The sequence below is a fragment of the Paramisgurnus dabryanus genome, chromosome 1 (assembly GCF_030506205.2).
Source record: "Paramisgurnus dabryanus chromosome 1, PD_genome_1.1, whole genome shotgun sequence".
NCBI lineage: Eukaryota > Metazoa > Chordata > Actinopteri > Cypriniformes > Cobitidae > Paramisgurnus > Paramisgurnus dabryanus.
The window spans coordinates 13225014-13246233 of NC_133337.1; the positions used below are offsets into that span (position 1 = coordinate 13225014).

The 21220-nt window shown below is 37.0% G+C and overlaps 1 protein-coding gene across 1 annotated transcript in view; it reads right to left on the minus strand.

The window, feature by feature from the left end:
- Nucleotides 1–1267: 1267 nt before the first annotated feature.
- LOC135760667 (thyrotropin-releasing hormone-degrading ectoenzyme-like) overlaps nt 1268–21220 on the minus strand; it is a 105906-nt gene continuing 85953 nt past the window's right edge. Inside the window, exons 17-20 of the mRNA XM_065274750.1 lie at nt 15855–16022; nt 6305–6445; nt 5989–6070; nt 1268–2610 (exon numbers count right to left, since the gene is read on the minus strand). Coding sequence (XP_065130822.1) covers nt 2467–2610; nt 5989–6070; nt 6305–6445; nt 15855–16022 — 535 coding nt within the window. The 3' untranslated portion in view covers nt 1268–2466. The remainder of the gene's footprint in view (nt 2611–5988; nt 6071–6304; nt 6446–15854; nt 16023–21220) is intronic.

Here is a 21220-nt window from a genome sequence, read left to right on the forward strand (position 1 = left end):
CATCTTTCCATTAACGATCAATTGAAAAGGTGTACCTAATAAAGTTGCCAGTGTGTTTGCACGTGTTGCCCCAAGCTTTATAAACATTTATTTTTTTACCACTTACTGTCTTACAAAACACACGCTTAACTTAAATTGCCTGTGTTTTGTCAATTACAACAGTGTTGTCATTCATTATTCTTCCATGATGCTTTTTTCTAAGAACCTTGTGCCTCATGTATAACACTGTGTGCTTATTTCACCTGTTGACGAATACCAAAACCTGCAAAAAGATTCATTGTGCTTCCCTATTACACTCATAACCCATAACATCACCCATTTGTATATCATTATCGTGCATATTACCATCTGGATGTGATAACGCTGCGTTTCATGGTAAAAGTAAGAAAATAGAAGGAATATTCCAGTGTCTTGAATATCTAAACATCCTAACGCAAGACAAATTTACATAAGCAAAATGCCTAGATATCGATAGTGCATGACAGAACTTTGATGCGTAATGCAAAATCCTGTAAAAAAATACTGAAAACAAAATCAAATCTGTACAAAATCTAACTTGTTAAATGTTGGACTGCTGAATGTTAAATGGATCCAATTCATGTTTAATGAAAATGATTTTAATTTCAATTCTTATCAGTGCATCCCTACACTGTCAGAAAAAAGGCACAAAAGTGGTCACTGGGTCGGTGCCTTCAAAAAGGTCCTAATATGGTACAGATAACATTTTGGTACAAATATGTACCTTTGGGTTACCTAGTATGCACATTTTGGGTACAAAAGTGTATTTTTGAAAAGGTACTGCCCCAGTAACAACTTTTGCACACTGCAAAAAATGACTTTCTTACTTAGTATTTTTGTCTTGTTTTCAGTACTGTAGAAATATCTAACAATTCTTAAATTAAGATGCTTTTTCTTGATGAGCAAAATGACCGAAGAAAATTTATCTAGTTTTTAGACAAAAAAATATACAATTTAAGTGAATTGGTGCTTAAAACAAGCAAAAATATCTGCCAATGGGGTGAAAAAAAATCAAAAACAAAATCTTATTTTAAGCAAAAATTTCTCACACCATTGGCAGTTAATTTTGCTCGTTTTAAGCACAAATTCACTTAATTGTATATTTTTTGTCTACAAACTAGAATAATTTTCTTACGTCATTTTGCTGATCAAGACAAAAAATCTTAAATCAAGATGTATAGATATTTCTACTAAAACAAGACAAAAATACGAAGTAAGAAAGTTCTTTTTGCAGTGTACACTTTTTTTACACAAGATTATTTGTATTTTTGTCTTGTTTTCAGTAAAAATATCAAAAAATTCTTAAATTAAAATGCTTTCACTTGATGAGCAAAACGAACCAAGAAAATAAGTCTAGTTTTTAGAGCACCAATATCAAATTTAAGTGATTTCGTGCATAAAACAAGCAAAAAAAATCTGCCAATGGGGTAAGCAAAAAATCTTGAACATTTTTCTTAAACACTAAATTCAAAAAAAAAATCAAGAAAAATGTGCTTACCCCATTTTTTTGTTTGTTGTTTTATGCACAAAATCACTTAAATTTTATTTTTTGGTCTAAAAACTAGACTTATTGGGTCGTTTTGGTCATCAAGAAAAAGCATCTCAATTTAAGAATTTTTAGATATTTTTACTGAAAACAAGACAAAAATAGTAAGAAATTTTTTCTTAAATCATTTTTTGCAGTCTACCTTCTTTTACATTTTTCTGAGAGTTTACGTTGTATGTCTACAAGACTATTCTTGCCCCTTCAGCATATTGTTCGTTGCTACTTTAAGCATAAATCTGACCTAAATGTAACTTTGCTTCTTGTGTAAGTCTTATTGAAAACTCAAACCTTTTGGACGTTTATACGCAACTTTCGTATATCAGGCCCCTGTTTTAAACTTGCTATATACCTGTGGCCATGATTCTTCAACTGTTCAATGATTTTAGATATGGTCTCAATTAACATAATATTGTACAAAACAATGTGTGATTGTGCAAGAAAAGCAAAGAGGACCTTATAACTGAAATTAGGATTCTTTGCTCGAGGACAGCAGCAGTCTTTGGAGAATATTTGTGGGGTGGGCAGCAGGGCGGTGCTGTTTTCTCTGGTATTTTCTGACTTGAGGCGGTGCAGGACTGGAGCTGTTGTGCCAGTTCTTACTGGACATAGACGTGTTCAGAATCTAAGATTGAAATCTAAAAATAATTTCGCTTGTCATTTTCATCAGCAGATCTCTTTCATGCAAGATGACAGATGACAGATCATCAAGCATTTGATTCGCTTCGTCTCGGTCGTTCAGTCTGTTGGCTTTATAAACAGCAGGAAAAGTTTGCAGATTTTCGTCGTCCAGAAATTTCTTTTTTATTTGAAGTAAATTTAAGCTTAAGTCTTCGCAAGTTACTGGTTTGTAAATGCCTGATAGTGTTTCCAAGCTACTGGCGTGTTTCGTGCCTAATGTTGCGTTAACCGTCAGGAGCTTTTCGCAGCCACTGGTAGAACTGTTGCTCGAACAGCGTCCGCCACTTCACGTTCGCTTGAACGATCTCAACGGCGCGTGCGAACGCAGGTGCTGCTCCTCCACCGCTAGTCAGGATGAACTCTTTCAACTAAAAGAAGAAAACAACACCACAAAATGAATAAATAGCAGATATCACCCTAAAAAACTTTAAGCTAGTAGAGTTTTATGTGAAGAAATTGATCTTAATAATAAATATGGATTTATCTTTTAACAAAGTTAGCGTAGTTAGTCACTTAGAAGCAGTGAGTTATTTTCTCTTCTTTTGTTATTTATAATTATTTTTAATGAGAGACCTCTAAAGGTAGGCGATCCTACTGTTTATTTGACATAAGACTGAATGCAGTAAAATGTTTACAGTCATTTAAGACATACAGTAACCAATAACTTAGACAACTATTTCAACATATGGGTTTTTCCATTAAGCCAAAAAGACGTAAACATGAATTCATTTTAAGCTTGGTGCACGCGTTGTCAGTTGGTGTGAATCGCGATGCATGTCGCGTTTTCAAGTTCAATGCTCCAGTGCAGTCCAGCACAGTCAATCTAATAATTATGTAGTATAAACATCACTTCAGGAATAAAAACAGTGTAAACAGAAAAAGAAAGGCTGATCTAGGCTTTATTAGGCTGGAAGAATGTTTAGTATTTGTCTTTCTGTGGACTGAATAAACTTCAATCCACAGAAAGACAAATACTAAACACTCTTTCAGTCTACGATAAAATCATGTAGTATTTGCAACGTACATAAATATTCTCTTAATAGTTGTTTTTAACAATGTGGTACGCTGCCATGTGTTGAAATAAGCATGTCGATTAACAGAAAGTGAATTATTGTAGGCAGGGAAAGTAGTGCATTAAATTTGGAGTGGCCAGTCAGATGTGAGGGGGGTCCGGTGTCATTCAAAACTGAATGACAAGCTATGTAAACAATTCACAAATCCTTAGGTCATAAGCACTGCATGAATTAATGTGTGCCAAATTTATAAAAGCATATTTTTTCGTTAAAACGACTGTTTTAGTCCAAAAGCAACATTTAAAAGAAATTAAAAACAATATTACAAACCTTAAGCTTCCTTAAATACTCTCAGAGGCTCCTAATTTAGCTAAAAACATTTATGTGGGAGTCTTTTTCCATTGCATAGTACCCCAAGGGTCGGGTCGGCTCCCTTTTGGGGGCTTTCCACTGGTCACAATACATACAGTAGTACCCAATACTTTTTTTAGTACCACCTTAGTTTAGGTTCCAAGTGAACGGAGCTGATAATAAAACGTGAGGTGAAAACACTGTAGATCCCTGATTGGTCTGAGAGAATCGTCACTAAATGTGTCAACTGATGCCACAGGTGTTTGTAGAGAAACTATCATGCGAGACAGAGGTTGTGATAAACACGATGTCCAAACATCTATTTGTGGTGGTCAGTTTTGATTTCGTGGCGGACTGAGAAACAAATGAATGGTTGGGAAACACTGTAATGATCTGTTTAAGAAACACTAAGGGTGTTGTGTATTACAGGGCTCAACAAAAAGGACTGCTCAGCATGAGAGATTTGAGCCACTGCGTCACCCTCAGTCACTAAAACATATCTTCTGCCTGTGCCCGTTTGACTGTATGTATTCTTACGCAATGTTACCTTCTCAGCAATGTCATGAGGTTTCTCCCACATATTGGTTGTTGTGGACCCTGTTGTGTGTTAAAGGAATAGTCTACTCATTTTCAATATTAAACTATGTTATTACCTTAACTAAGAAGAGTTGATACATCCCTCTATCATCTTAGTGCGTGCACGTAAGCGCTGGGGCACGCTGCGACACTTCGATAGCATTTAGCTTAGCCCCATTCATTCAATGGTACCACTCAGAGATAAAGTTAGAAGTGACCAAACACATCAACGTTTTTCCTATTTAAGACAAGTAGTTATACGAGCAAGTTTGGTGGTACAAAATAAAACGTAGCGCTTTTCTAAGCGGATTTAAAAGAGGAACTATATTTTATGGCGTAATAGCACTTTTGGGAGTACTTCGACTCGCCTGAAAAATCCGCTCCCCTTCTCCCTCTCATAATGGGAAAGGGAGGGTGTTACTGCGCCGAGTCGAAGTACTCCCAAAAGTGCTGTTCCGCCATACAATATAGTTCCTCTTTTAAATCCGCTTAGAAAAGCGCTACGTTTTATTTTGTACCACCAAACTTGCTCGTATAACTACTGGTCTTAAATAGGAAAAACGTTGATGTGTTTGGTCACTTCTAACTTTATCTCTGAGTGGTACCATTGAATGAATGGGGCTAAGCTAAATGCTATCGAAGTGTAGCAGCGCGCTCCAGCGCTTACTGTACGTGCACGCACTAAGATGATAGAGGGATGTATCAACTCTTCTTAGTTAAGGTAATAACATAGTTTTATATTGAAAATGAGTAGACTATTCCTTTAAGTCAGCTGGTAGAGCAAAGAGATGTTAAGACGGCGGAGGCTTCTAATTATGAGGCCAAAATGTTTTTTTTATATCTTGGAATCAGACATTTACTTGGGTAAAACATAATGAAAGAAATGATGCAATGTTTTGCAGTTTGCAATCAGTTTCCAGGTAAACCAGACAAGTCGGGAGACTTTTTCATTGGAACAAGCAACTACCGAAAACAAAACCTCGAAGGTTATGAGAAAACTTGACAGCACATATTGTTCATGGTGTCTGAAAGGTTGCTTATAACCCTTTTTCTGGTCCACTGAACTTAATTGCAAAACGTATTAAGAGAATTTTAAGCGCATGGAGAAACATATCAACACAGTTTATTATTAATATTGTTTAGTTATGTTCCTTACAACAAGATTCCTTTGATATGAGTTCACCATTTCTGTTAACAGTTAATCCTAACATACCTGAAACTATTGACCCTGATGAGAGTATTGTGAAATTTCAGGATAAGAGTTTACATTTAAAATTGCCAATTGTCTTAACAAATGATACATAAAGTGTATATGTATACAATTATATTTAACTTTTGAATTATTATTTAATATTAATGAAATTTTGATTTTGGTAGGGCAAGTAAAAACCTGAACCAGCAAGTGGCCAGTATAAAAATTATTTGCGTTGAGCCCTGCTGAAGGAATAAAACATTGTAGAAAGTGAAGTCAGCTGAAGTGAAGAAACTGCTGTGCTGCAGTGAGATGAGAATCAGCAGTCTTTGCCCTCTGGGACTGAAGCTGAATGAATTTGAATAAGCAAGTATACTTTTCATTTAATGTAATGAGGTTACAAGTTAGTGGTAACAATGAGAAAAGTCGAGCATGATGGTGCAATCTGAAATCTGCTTTTCTTCCTTAAAACAAAGTTTTACCCATAACACTTTATCTGAATAAAGTTTTCAGAAGCATTAATGTTCAATGAAGATTCTTCAGTTGTTTATTAGTTATTTTATTTGATTGACTGATGTGTTTTGTTGCTTCAGGGTTTATAAGCTCAGACTCACCTCATTCAACTCCATCTCTGTGTTGAGAAACTCTGTCACACCGCTGATTAATTTTGAGTTCATAAATAAAGCTTCTCCATACCTGTGAACCACAGAGATGATGTTCACTGTTATTGCACTGCACTCTTATTAAAACACTCACTGTTTATGTGTGACGCTGTGCTGTGATAATGAACCAAGAGCAAACAAACAAACAAAACATATTTCTCATAATGCTCTCTGCATTTCCAGATACTTCCAAAAATCTCATGACAGTCTGAAGAGATAAGAGTTAATGACAGATAAACAGAGAGATAAATGAAGCTGCTGGATTCACCTTGAATTCAATATATCCCACTTCTCTCTGAAGTATCTCCATGCTAAATGTCTTCCCAGTGGATTGCGTCCAACATGTATGATGACATCGATCACGTCTTGATCTGGCACCAGGTCAGAAGTAAGGGACAGATTCAGGAGCCTGTTAACAACAAATACAAAATAGAAGTCAGACTATAGGTAATAAATGTTTTCGAATTGTGAAAATCAAATTTGTAATGCAGCCTCAACACGGAGCAGAAAACCTAACAGTTTAACAATTGAGCAAAATCATTTGTAACATATTAATTGTTTTTACTATTAATATGATTTTTTTTAACTGATATTCAGTATCATTCATTATTTAGTCCCTCCAGAAAAATGCAATTATGCGATCACATGATTCAATGCATAATCAGCCAAAGTCTGCATATTTATACGGGGGGCGCATTTTTTCAAATATGCTGCACTTTCGCCAGATAAATTGCATATTTCATAATATCCACATTTTCGTAGCCAAAAGTCACATATACCGCTGTTTTTGCAAGCTACCGCAATTTTTGCAAAATACCGCAATTTTTGCATGTTCCCGCAATTTCATTGGATAAAATTGCATAAATATCCCGCATATTCCATCGCATTTTTTTAAGAAAACGTGCCGCAAGAATCACAAAAAAAACAACACATTTTTCTGGAAGGACTGATTATTCATGTTTTATGGGACGTTCTGTAAAACACGACACAAGAAGAACAAATGAGGGTTGATTCTGGCAAAGTGAGGAAACAAACGTAGTGAACAAACATGGATTTGTTGGTTGGATTTTACATTACTTGCTGCTGCTTCTAATCTAATGCTGTACAAACTAAAAAATAAACTACTTTGTAGTGATCTCATATGCTTGAATGAACCAGGACTAAAATACATAATATATTCATGACTGCCATTAAACAAAAGTTATCATATACAGAATTATTTATTTTCTAATTGAGGAGCGCAAAAGCCTCTAAACGTCACCTCTGTCAAAAATGTGATAATGATATCAACCCAACTCTCTCCACACGTATTATACATTTATCAAATAATTTAGCTAAAAATCTTTAATACCGCTTTGTTGGCAGAAGGTTTTGCATCTGAGCTGTTCAATTATGACTTTATTTACTTTCTATGATTATTTTACAATAGTTTTGAGCTTAACTCTGAGATGAAATGATTAAATGCATTTTCTTTTTTATTTTCAGCAGACACATTCTGAGACGGTTAGTTCAAAACAATTATTCAAAATGTATTTTTAATACAGCGAGTCTGAGTTTTCATAAAGTCATTAACCTGAGAAGAGCAAATCGAATGCCAGTCCACCCACCCGTTCACTTCAAATTGGTGTAAAATGTCAAGCCAATAAAAAAGTGAGAAAAGGAAATGAGATGCTACACATTAAGCCATTTACATGTGGAGTAATTGCTTCGCTGTGACTTGGTTCTCACATCTTACTCATCTGTTTTGAATTTTAGGGTTGTGTTGTTCACTGTGAAATAGGTGTGTGTGTGTGTACTGCAGTTTCACAGCACACTAACATCACATCTTTTGGTTCCTCTATAAAGAGTTGGAAACACATTTTTATGAAGGTTTTATTTTGCTTAGCTAGTTCTCAAATCTCATTTTATTCATTTTAACACGTTCACACTTTGAAGTATGGTATGCAATTTTGTTATCAGACTTGTGTAATGTAATTTCTGCAGTTTTTATTAAGACGGTGTGAAAATGTTCATATGGCTGACATTTTCAATGTATCTTGTGATTTCAATGCCTAAAGAATTCACTGATATTCTTTACATTGACACTAACAATATCAAAGCCGCACTCCTGGCTATGCGCAACTTTACTAATATTATTGCAGTATATGTACACTTCTTGTCTATCATTTGATCAGACTGCTAAAAAAATAAAAAATATTTAGTCATTTCTGTTTTAACTAGGGGTGTCACGATTCTCCAAATCCTCGATTCGGTGACATTTTCGATTCTACGGTCACAAATCGATTCAATTGTCGATTTTTACATTTAAAAAAAAAAAAAAATGATAGGCCATGATTATTTATTATTATTATTATTATTATTATTATAGTTTCACATTAACATGCACATTAAGTGCTTTACCTCACATGGGGGTTTGTGGGCTTCACTTTACGCAAGAGGGATTGTAGAGAGATGATTCTTCTTACACGCACATGGACTTAATGCACGCGTCTTGGACTCCTAGCATCTGAAATTAAACCAGCGCGCCATAAGCAGCTGCGCTCCTCTCTGTCTCACGTGCACATGCTCTCACATCTATCCAAAGTCTAAACATAAACTAAAGTAGTAATCCTTACGTATTTGTTTAGTTTTATGTGTTTCATGCGAGCTGAGGCAAACTATACCTTTTGCTTAAAATATAACCCACTGCATCTTGGCGGCTCTCTCGCGCACGTGCTGCTCTGTCCGAAGTCAGATCACTAGGTAGTAATCCTGCTTATGATATGCATTTCAAGGAGTTGTAGCAATACATCCCTCGTGTTTATAAATCGCGTTCCACTGGATCGATGTTTTTAAAGGCACCTCTGAGAGATTTTTTTTCCCCCGCTTGGCAAGCCGACCGGACGTGACATGGGGGCGTGGCAGGCATCGGCGATCCCATTTTTTAATTCGAAGTTCGAGGTTGTGACTTACTTTTGATCGATTTCGATTTAAAATCGAAATTGTGACACCCTTAGTTTTAACCCTCTTGGCTGATTTTAGATCCTTGAGCAGTTTTGACCAGCACTGACATTTGTGTTTTAGGACGGTTTCACATTTGGTGCGATTGCCTGGTCCGAACTAGAGTTCGATTGCTTCCCCCTCCCCATGCCCCCCATGGACTGTGTTCACATATTATTTTTGCATCCGAACCGCGGTACGCTTGCATCATCAAGCTGCAGCCGGCGCGTTCTCATGTTGCTTGGCAACCGCTTTAAACGAGAAGACGACAAGCGTGATTGACAAACTCCAAGCAGAGAGATGATTTCTGAATGCCTCCGCAAAAATTTACGTCGGCGGACAGACCGTTGTCATCGAAACGACTTTAGTATGTTTGGGGCAGACAGATGCAAGTGCGTTTCTGTATTATTTCTTTGAAAACAAAACCAAAGGTTTAAAAAATAAGAACAAAAGTCAAGCAAGCATTCTATGCATTTTGTTGTCAAGGTAAGTGCACGCACACAAACACACACGTCTGTTTTGGTGGGACATTCCATATAATACGTAATTAACAGTGGTTCACTTCCGCGATTTGGTACGATTGCGCTCACATTAGCAGCGAACCGATCTGGAGTTCACATGAACCGGACCCCAGACCACCCTTTTTAAGCGGACTCGAGTACGTTTGAAGCAGACTCGAGTTCGGAAGACAGCTTTCACATCATCCAAATGTACCGAACTCTGATGTCAATCGAACCCGGGTGCGCACCAAAAGTGCTAATGTGAAAACGCCCTTATTCAGTTGCTTAAAAACATAATAATGGCAAAAGTCTCATAACACTGGGTTCAGCACAATCATTCTGCCTACTCATTCACATAAAACAATATATTGATCTACAATTTCTAAGACACTTTTTGCTGAGAAAAGCCATGTGCAAGGCGGCAGGAAAGCCCCTGAATTGATACCTGAGGAAACAAAAACTTGCATAATGAGCCTTGAAGGCAGGAATGTGAAAGTATACCTTATAAAAACTATGATTTTACTACGGAAAAAGTGAAACCATGTTTTGGCTACAAATAATATAGTAAATCATGGTAAATTTAGTAAGAGATGTAGTGTATCGAGTTGTTATTGAACTCTGGTAAAAGAACTGTTTAGCCATTGTAAAAACGATCACAGTCTCAAGAGTCTGGTTGGCCAGTTTTTTATATAAGAGAGACAAGTAAAAGTGTAACAGAGGTTTTCTTTTGCGCCTTAAAAAGCACAAAAGAAGAACTGTCCATTGTTGTCTCGACTCTTATTTGTGTTTTTGTAATCATTATAGTACAAACACAACAAGGGATGATCATGGTCAACTTATCTATGCTTTGTGTTTCACATAACCACGCACACCACTTCAGTAGAAAAGAGACATTTTAATTCAGCTACTGGATCACAACATCCACACAGCAAAAATGTGGAGGGGGTTAATAATTTACTTTAGGTGTGCCAACAAGAGAGAAATCGGTACCAACCACACAGCCCTCTGCCTGACCTTTTGGACTGACTGAATGAATGCAGCATGCTTACTCGCCCAAAAACAGTGCATCCTTCTTTGTGGTACCCATCAAAACACAAAGCTAATGTGGCCTAGGGCTTCTTGTTTGTGCACACTGTAAGACATTTCAGTGTGGCTGCAATCACTGAACTCCTGCTGGAGGTCTTTTGCACTCTTTCAAATCCCACACTAGAGCAAAGATCGACAGTCAAGAAATATTTCATATCCCCTCGCATCTCTGAAGTCCTGGAGAACTCTGAATGAACCGACACCCACATCACATAAAACACAAGCAGGGTTTCCTGGACACCAACTGTCCTGCATTATACTGTAGGAAAATGGGCTTCAAAAGAGAAAGCACTGACTGTGTAATTTGAATGGACTAGATTGAATCTGGGTTTGGGAAAGCACCCCATTGAAAGCGAATTTGAGCAAATACTCTAATATTGACGATCGTTGGACCTCTAACTGAATCCTGATTGTGCTATCAAGCAGTTTCTGCTCTTTCTGAATTACATTTTACAAAACCAAATGGTATGTGGGTCAGGGACAAAAGTGGTTTGGCAAGATGAGAATATCAAAAATATTTAAAAAAAAAACTTGTTTTAAAAGCATGCATCTGGTATATTTCAATGCACAAGTGTATTCATGCATTACATTTGCACCATTTTTATGAAAGTTAAGACTGAATGGACCTGAAATGTGAAATGGTTTAATCGCTAATTGCACCAAAGAATGAGAAATGTTAAATATTTTATCCATCTTGATAACATGTAAGTGTAACAAAAAATAAATAAATATCATTTTATTAGTTATTTCTAAATGTACATTTTAATGAGTTTATGTAATATTTGTCCAGAGATTTGCTGAAAACAGCTCTGTTTTTAAATAATATTTGACAAATGATGTAGCAATGTATGTAAAAAAAATCATACTACACTAAACTACGTGTTTTGTGAAAATATTTATATTTTCATTAAAAAAAAAATACTAGTTACACCAATTGACACAGACCGGTTACACCACATTTTTGCAATTATCCCCCAAACATTCTTTCAAAATGAAATAAAACCAAAAATTTAAGACTTTTAAGACTCAAAAAAGAAAATGCTTGCAAGTAATCAGCAAATGTATTCTTAAATTTTAACCCTTTTACATTTAATTGAACCATAGGTACAAACAATAATTAATGTCACGTCATTGACCCATGTAATAGCCATCTTGGCGCATTCCGGCAAAGCGTTTTGCTTTTTATCCCCCGGTCTGTAAAAAGCATAGGGGGGCACCTACTGGCATACAAGGGTACAACAATACTTTAAGATTAGCGAGAGATAGCGGGTTTGTGGTTTTTAAATATGGTTTAAATAAATTTAAAATAATTTTGCTTTTAAGTTACTTAGTCTACCCATTAAAATATTAAGGTTTGAAAAATAAAATATGAATTCTTATATTTTTTATTTAATTAATAATTCAGTCGAAATCATAATTTATTCTGGTCTGGGGGGCAGTACCCCCCAGCCCGCCACCCAACTCCGCCTATGGTAAAAAGAAAACATTTGCTGTAGACTCATTTTCAGTTCATTTATCGGTAGGTGCACAGACAAATTCAAGACATAAAAGAGCAACTTCAAACACAGCCATGGCGAGATGTATGAATCATCATGGATACAACAACTGTGAGTCTTAAAAATGAACAACAGCATCTGGTATGACTCATAAAACGTTGGCTGCACAGTGAACAGAGAAGCTAAATGCTTTTGAATTAATATTGAATAATATTGTATACATTTAATAATGAATTTAAAAGTAATTAATAAATTGAATCAATACAAAGCTCCAGATATAAATATTTGTAACTCTCAGGAGTATCTGATCTTCATTTAGGGATTTGTTTCACACAACACACGTTAATGAAATACACTGCAGCATCAGACACTACTGTAGTTCCTAATTAACACATGAGTACTGATAGTGTTACTGTGTTTCTCTGACAATGACGTCTGGCACTTTTTTATAACCAGGGTTCCCACACCTTAGTTAACTTCAAATTCAACGACCTTTTAAGGACTTTGCAGGTGCAATACCCTCAAATTCAAGGACTTAATGTGGGGACACAATTTAAGTGAGAGCAAGGTAACATCGTGTTACCTTTTAAGATACATTGTTAAAGTTCCCTTTCGAGGGAACTCGCGCTGCGTCACTGCGGACACCTCCAGGGGTCTGAATGTGTATATCAAATTCAACCAATGGTGAGGCTTAACGACAAAGACAGGGTGATGCTGGAGCCAGGAAGTATATCACTATCTGAAATATTGCCAAAGATGGCGTTAACGGGGTGCAGAAAGTATGACAGGGGAGACGCAGCGTCTCATTCCCTTTTTAGGGAACAACAGTTACATACGTAACCAAAGATGTTTTCATGTGCCAAACACAACTATGCAAAAAAGCATTTTGGTATGAATCAACATTCACATACAGAAGATATAAGCATTTAAAGCGAACAGTTTAGCACGTGTGCTTTAAAAGTCTAGAATTTTTATGATATTATCCTACACTACACAGGGAATAATATGGATTTTTTCCCAGAAAACTTCTCGCATAAAATAGATTCAAGCACTTTCAATGACCTGTATCTATATATGAATATTTTCAAAAACTTCCCAGGGCCTTGAATTTTTCTCCCAGATTCACAAACTTCCAAGGATTTCAAGGACCCGTGGGAACCCTGTATAACATTACATCACTACTGCGTCTCCAGAGTCCTCATCATTTGCACCTATATTATCTTGAAGTATAATCGGGTAGCTGGCAAAATGGGTCTTTCCTTTCCTACAATGTTCTCACATCACCTGCTGAATAACAGCTCACAATAGCCCATGGTGGTCAGGCAGTTCACTGTTAGCCAGGTCTATAGTAGCTTACCCAAGGTGGTAGGAACCATGGGTTGACCTTAGTCTTGCATAGACATACCGAAGGTTTGGTAACCATGGGCGCTTTGAATGGCCAAGGACCATCCAAGAGGCCATATGACTGACACGTAAAGCAACTACTTACGCTTCGCTTTGTGCCGCGTCAACCAGTAAATCATTTCTTCGTTAATGTCTCTGATATATGCTACATATTTGTTTTTATTCCACTAATTGCGTCAAGCAAAACTCTTGGATGTCTTTTAAAGACTTTAAGCTGTGCTTTGTGTTGTTTTTTCAGCCCAGTCTCACGAAATTTCGTTATATAGTCACGTATTTTTTTGATTCTTTTTTCGTGCTATTATCACGAAATTTCGTGTTTTTTCGTGATCGTATAACGAATTCCTGTTTTCGTGTGATTATCACGTATTGGTTACTGAACTGTTTTGTCCTATTTTCTTACCATTGTCGCTTCGGTTTAGGGTTAGATTTACATAAATTGACATCCCTAACCAAACCCAACTCTAACCCCAACGTCAGGCGACATATAAAAAAATAAATCAGAAAAAATAGTTTAAACCAATATATAAAGTGACATTCTAATGCAAGCACCAAATCTAACCCTAAACCGAAGCGACAATGGTTTAAAAATAGGAAAAAGCAGTTGAGTAACCAATACGTGATAATCACACGAAAACAGGAATTCGTTATACGATCACGAAAAAACACGAAATTTCGTGATAATAGCACGAAAAAAGAATCAAAAAAATACGTGACTATATCACGAAACTTTGTGAGACTGGGTAGTGTTTTTTCTATGAGGACTGATAAAGTACACGACACACATCTCCCTGTATAATTCAACTAATCAGAGGAGGACTTTCTAAGCTGCTAAAGTGTTACAGGTTTATGGCCGTGACGTCTCAGGTAGAGACAAGGCTGACCTTGGCCTCAATAGATGGTAGTCTGGCTGAGCCCAGACAATAACCATAAAAGAATCCATGTAAACCAGAAAACAAAGAGATAACATCAGAGGCAGGGATGGCTCTGAAAATTAATCTTTGTTTGAGAAAAAATGCAGGACATTTCCGCACAGATCTCATTTTTGGCAGAGGTGGCATTTCGAGGCTTTTGCACCAGGTGTATTGTGTATAGCAGCTAAGTTACGGATTACTGAGAGCATGTAAGACATTGATTTTACCTTTAAGGTAATTACCAGACAATAAATGAAGAGGTTCCTTAGTGACCTCTATAATACGATGAATAGCATCTTTAACATAAATATAAAGATGCCCAGATTGTTTAAGTTTGTTGATCGTTTGTCTGCAGCAAGGCAGCCTCATCGATCTCAACACTGAAACTTTCCCCCACATGAATCAGTGTGTTGAGAAAGCTGAACATTTACTGCACAGATGATCATGGTGGATCTCTCCCAGTGCAACCACAAAAAAGCCAACCGAATGAACCAAAATATATGGAGACGTCAAACCCCCAGCATGCCCGGAGAGAACCGGTTTAGAACGAGTGGGGGTCTGGGATCTCCTCGACTGGTCTGGACAGCATGCAATCCGTCACTGTGCTCATCCTGCTATTAAACATGTAGAAGATTTAGGGCACCATTGAGATTTGTAGGAAAAGCTCCTACGGCGGCCATTGTCTTTAAAGAGCACCTATTATTTCATTGCTACAAAACAACAATATTTTGTGTATTTTGTATAATACAATGTGTTTGCATGGTATTTAAACACAATGTTTTCCACATATCGTACATTTTTGTAGCTCCAGATTTCACTCTCTTCCTGAAACGCACAGATTTGAAAAGCACTGTGTCCCTGATAGGCCACATAATCTGTACGTTGTGATCGGCCTGAATACCTCTAAGGTCAGCCGGAAATGTGACGATCCTTACCATGTTTGAAAGATTCGCTCACAATTCAATGCTAACTGGAGTTAAGTCCAAGCGGGAAGAATTATGATAATGACGGTCTTTACTACATCACCAATCCCAGGAAGTAAACTGTTGCCTACAATCCGTGTGTTTGTTGTAGTCCAAGGAAAGAGATTTACATTGGAGACGATAAGTTACTAATAACTGATTGCTTGAAGGCAGAGTGCACGATTTCTGAAAAACCTTCGGAAAAGGGAGTCTGGTCGACTACCAAAACACACTTGTAGCCAATCAGCAGTAAGGTGCACATCTACTAAACGATACCGTTGCCTGGGTTGTGTATGTGTTGGGCGGGTCTATTAAAAAAAGTCGGGGGTAGACTCTACGGGGTAGAGTCGTGTTTGTTTAGGTGATTTCAAATGTCAACATTGGCTTTCAAAGATCATGGACCCTACCTTTAATGTTAAATCAATATGTGTCTCACTTAATGCTATTTTTTTCAAGTAAGATGTAACGTTGTCAACAAACCTGTTGAGCAGGAAGATGTTATCACTGCAGGTCAAGGCCTCCAGAAGAATCTTTTTCTCAGAGACGGCAGTGGAGGAGTGAAACTTCATCCAGATAAACTCCCACACATCTTCATCCATCAGAGATACACCTGTGCAGTACACAATGTCCCGCACGTTGGGTGGAATCCTGTTGGACAAAACATTGATGCACACTTTATAGGCTGGACATGATTTTCCATTTAACATTGTTAATATGTTTTTTTTCGAGGTCAGAATAAATGTGGTGGAAATCTGACCCAATACATCACCAAAGGCCTGTACAGCATGTGAAGTAAACTTAGTTGGAGGGCAGCTATACTGTACAAAAAAAGTCTAACAAAATATCCCGGTTACACAACACATCACAAAAACTCCAGTTTACAATTAGATCAAATCCAGAAAGAAAAATCTCAACTATAAAACGAGCATGTAATATTTGTAAAAAAAAAACTTCAAAACCCTGTAGGAGACACGAGTGATTTTATGATTTGCTCGAACAAAGTGCCAAAAAAGACATACTAATTCTGAATGATCCATTAGAGCCTCTGGGAGTTTTGGATGGAAAAATACACCAAACCTAAAGTAAGAAATTAAATTATGTCGAATCCAATTGGAGTGTATAGATTGAAATTGCACTAAAGTCTTGTTTATGACGGGAGCTGAAAGGGAAAATGAGTGCATTTGAAAACATCAAACATTAAAGAAAATTATTCGTGACATGGAATGAAATTAGGATAATTTAAATTTCATAAATCATTTTCAGAACTAAACAAAAATGTTTTTTATGACTGATGATATTGTAACCGGAGGATGAGGTTAAACTTGCTTGAATAAATAGCATTGTGAAGCTCACACATGTATAATACAAGGCTGTTGCAAATTCTGTATAAACCATCTGAGACTTTTCTTTCCTTGATCTATTTAAAAAGATTCTTTGTGTGAGCATATAATACAATAAAACAGTGCACAAAAAATAAGTTCAGCTTTCTCCAAAATAACGAAAATAAGAATTTTTGTCCATATCTCTCTTTCTCTCTAGCTCTCTCTTGGCAGATTCTCATAAATGCCGTAGGTCATTTCTATGACATTACAGACATAAAGGTCTAACATATTCCTCTTTTATGATGTGATCATCCTTGAATATTAAATTGAACAGACATTTTATTATCCCAGCAGGACTGGAGGTCAATTCTAAAGAAATGAGGATGAAGAGCACATTAAAAAGATCAAATTTGTGGTCAGCAATACAATTTAAAAATAAGAATGAGACAGAGCTGTTGGTCTACAGTATAAAATTTAGAAACAGGTTTTACCGTGTTATTATTTCTTGACGTACAGTATAGTAAACTCACTCTTTTCAAAAAACCTTGACTTACTATATCTTGGATTATCATACAGAACGTGATACTTTGTGCAAAATTCAGGATATAGTCTCATGATTTAATTATAAGATTTGGAGCATCAGTTTAAATTTAAGTTTAAATTCAATCACTGACTTTAATTTCAATCATGGACAAGACCTCACTCAGTCAATATTAAAGATATCAAGGTGATGTTTTCACAGAATGTAGAAAACATGAATTCAGCTGTGTTGCCAAAGACTGTGTCGCATACAAATACAGTGGAATATGAATATTTTAATCATTCAGTGAAATACAACATATCCAAGTACAAGAGTTTAACTATCTGATGTCATTATTATACCATGTTGGAGCCACATAAGATTTTTATCAGAGCAAACTTTGATTATGCTCCTCCACTTTATCAGCTTTTGGCATTACATAAAGTTCGGGAGGAGCATGGTCATGTGATCCAACCAATCAGCGCAAAGAGGTAGCCGTCCCATCCCTGTCCCGTGACAGTTTTTGCAGCATCCCTCCTCCACCCCATCACCTCACACACAGCTATTTTCATCTATCCCAGTTAAAGAGGGGGAGTAATCTGGGTTCAGGCTACAATTTAGAGCTCGGAGCCCTCTCCACGGACAGCATGCCAAAAATGCTTTATCTTGTTTCCAGTCGATTACATGTTAATGCCAACTCGTGACCAAAAAACAAAACAAAAACAGCATCTCTAAACAGCATCTAGTGCAATAGAATGTCACATTTTCTGCATATTATTGCGAGTAAAACTCACTGCCACACTTTGTTTTTTGTTGCACAGGCATTGCAAAACAACTGCAAAGGGGGAGTGTTTTTAAAGCAACATTAAAGAGTTTTTGCTCTTTGCTCCCCCTATAGGTTAGAAGCGTTATTGTCCATTACCACTATCGTAAATATTCCAGCATCGCTGGCTCTGATTGGATTGTAGGTCTGCCGTAAAGCAAGTTTTTGTAGTTTTTACTGGAACTTCAGGACCACGACCCGACGGTTGGAAACTTTTTTTAGTGCGGTTTTGGCCGATAGAGGGCTGCAAAGCAAATGTGAAAGTGCCGTTCACCCTGTTTCAAGTGGATGAACCACTGAAGCTTTTTGGAAACGTTATTTTAAGGTAAAAAAAAACTCTTTGGTGTTGCTTTAACACAGCACGGTGAGATAAGCATCAACATAAAAAATATCATTGGGAAAAACAGACAGCAGTATTGATGGTTTCAGCAGCAAACAACATAAACAAACAGCTTTTGTGGACTAAACTAGACTTCAACATAGAATCAATAACAACAGAGTCCTTTTAAAGTACAATATTTCCTTCATATATCATATCCAATGCGTATCAACTATTACTCTAAGCTAACGCTACAGTGTTAAATTAAAGCTTCCATAACACACGCTGTTTCTGCGTATATGATGTTAATCTGGAGTACCTATAGAGTAGTATTATATCCTTCATATCTCTGAATAGTCTTTAGTTTTATCAGATTAACAAAAGAGTGATTCTTTCCAATAACGTACAAAAAAATTCGGAAGGAGGAGTTACGAGCTGCGGGAGGAGCGAGTCACGAGTCATGCAACACCAAGCTACAGGTCCTTTAATTCTTGCCTGGCGGCCAAACCTCTCAGCACAGATGTGATCCATGCTCGTCGTCTCCCCTCATCTTGAGCAAACCAAAATGCTTTGGTCTAGGTGCGTAACTGCAACAACGTACCTGTATCCGATGAAACTGTCTACAGTATATCTAACAGATCAATTTTAAAACTAAAGGCAAACATTTGTTGTTCAAGGTATAAAAGGGACACTAAAGCATCTTATGCAAGTCTTATGCATATACATTATATATTTTGTTATATAAGCAATTCACCAAGCTCTTATTTTTTGAAGGTGAATTACTGACATTCATGTGAACATCAATGTGAAATAAAGCACATGAACCATGGACATGTGGAATAACTGCTTTACTGCATAAATGTTGGCAGGGTTTCCTAGACGAACATATTAATCAAAGCTCAGTGTCCTCAAACACCAGCACCACCATTTAGTGTCATACATTACAAATATATTCACTCATCTCAATTTTTTCCTATCATTGCTTTAGTACGCTTTCAGAATGATAGATGCACATGTAACTGCACATTGTACACTAGCATTTAGGCTAAAGAAAGAGGCTGATTTAAGAAGCAACGAAGTTTACTTTCTGAGAGGTCTGATTGTAACAGAAATTGGACTTGTGTATCAGTTTAAATGACTAATTTAACAGAACCACATGGAATAAGTGGTTTATGAAGACCAGACATTATGACAGTGTTGCACTGTAAGTCTATTTATTATTAATTTACAGCATGAAATAGAAGATGAATCATAAATAATTCTTAGGATTCAAGGTTGCAGTTTCAGCAGCATTGCAGGAAAAACTTTGTTTATAGACACGAAACTAAAAAGCTAGGGCTACACTAAAAGATTTCAAATTTATCAGATTTGCAAATTGTAAGAGACTAGAAACATGATTAGAAAAAAAATCTACAGTTTGCCAGTTTTGTTCCTAGTGTGTGTGGAGTGTCGCTATGTGGTCATAACAGCGAACCACACATCTTCAAATTCCATTCACAAACAATGTGAGTCTCAACGGAGAACACAGGAAATCTCGTGGAAATCTTGCAATGTCTCTCTTGTGGTCAAACGTTAGCCTGGTTAGCCAGACCTACATCAAGATGTAAGGTCTGGCAACTCTTCACACAAACGGCTCAATGCAAGGAGCGGGATATAAGGTTGTCCCTCAAAATGCCTCTGCACGCAATAGGATAGCGCTATGACCAATCAGAGCAACGAAGAAGGTGACGTAGTTACCGTAAACCAGTCGGCAAAACTCCAAACACATCTTTCTTGCTTAAAAAGGACTTCAGTAGGGTTATTTGCTCTTCTCTCAAAGAAAAACATAAGTCTAAGTCATCCAGAGTCGCGGCGAAAGCCGCTTCAAAAGAAAGCTGTTCGCCAGCAGCAGCAGCCATTCTTTGTTTTCAAGTAGGAACCGTTGCAGCTCTGTCGTCATCATGTTAAGCCCGCCCCACAGACGCTACACACGATGTGATTGGCCTGACCAAATTTTGGTTTTTGGAGCTGTTAAGTGTATTGTGAGTGCCTAGACTAAACCCTGGCAGCAAATATATTTTGCGGCCGCTAGGGTGCGTCTAGATTTCTAGGCTAGTCAAACGTGACTTAACAATAAACATGACAGAAGACGGGCATAAAAAAATTATACTGTGGACTGCATTTTACGTCTCATTGCATTGACATATCTATCTCACTCTGGACTGTACCTGCTGTGTCATGACTGCGGTTGTTGGTTTCGTCTTTCATCAGCCCGCTTTCTGATTGGGTATCATTTCACGTTACAATCTCTGAAGTGCTTCCGAGGTTCATTCACTCTTAACTCTTATCTCGTCATTCAAGAGTGATCTCGTCAATTAAGAGAAACCGCTTTCTGCCAATGACAAGTTTTATGCCAATCCATATTTCAGCTATTATCCACTAGGTGGTGCTCTCACACAACTTACAAAACACTAAAGCATGCATGGTTTCAAAAACAGTAAAAACTCTGTGTATGTTTGGATCATTGTTCTGAATCTGATCTCTTAAAGGCAGTGTAAACTTGTGTTTGTATGTTACTGCGCACCCTGTTCACGCAGACATCATACGTAATCAGCACGTTCATGTCCACTCTGTAAACAGGGCTAGACCAATTTTCCTGCTGAAATGACAACTGCACAGGAGTCACGAAACTAAAGACATTTTTTGAAACAAAAACCGTTTGGATCAGCAAAGAGCAAAACTTTAATGCTTTTTTACAAGATGTAAACAGCTGCGGGAAGCAAAAGGGTATCAAATGATCAAAGGGCTTGCAGTGTTTCTTTTGGAAAGTCGGTATGTGTCTATATTGATGGAACATTGTGTTGCTTATGAAGTTTGTGTACA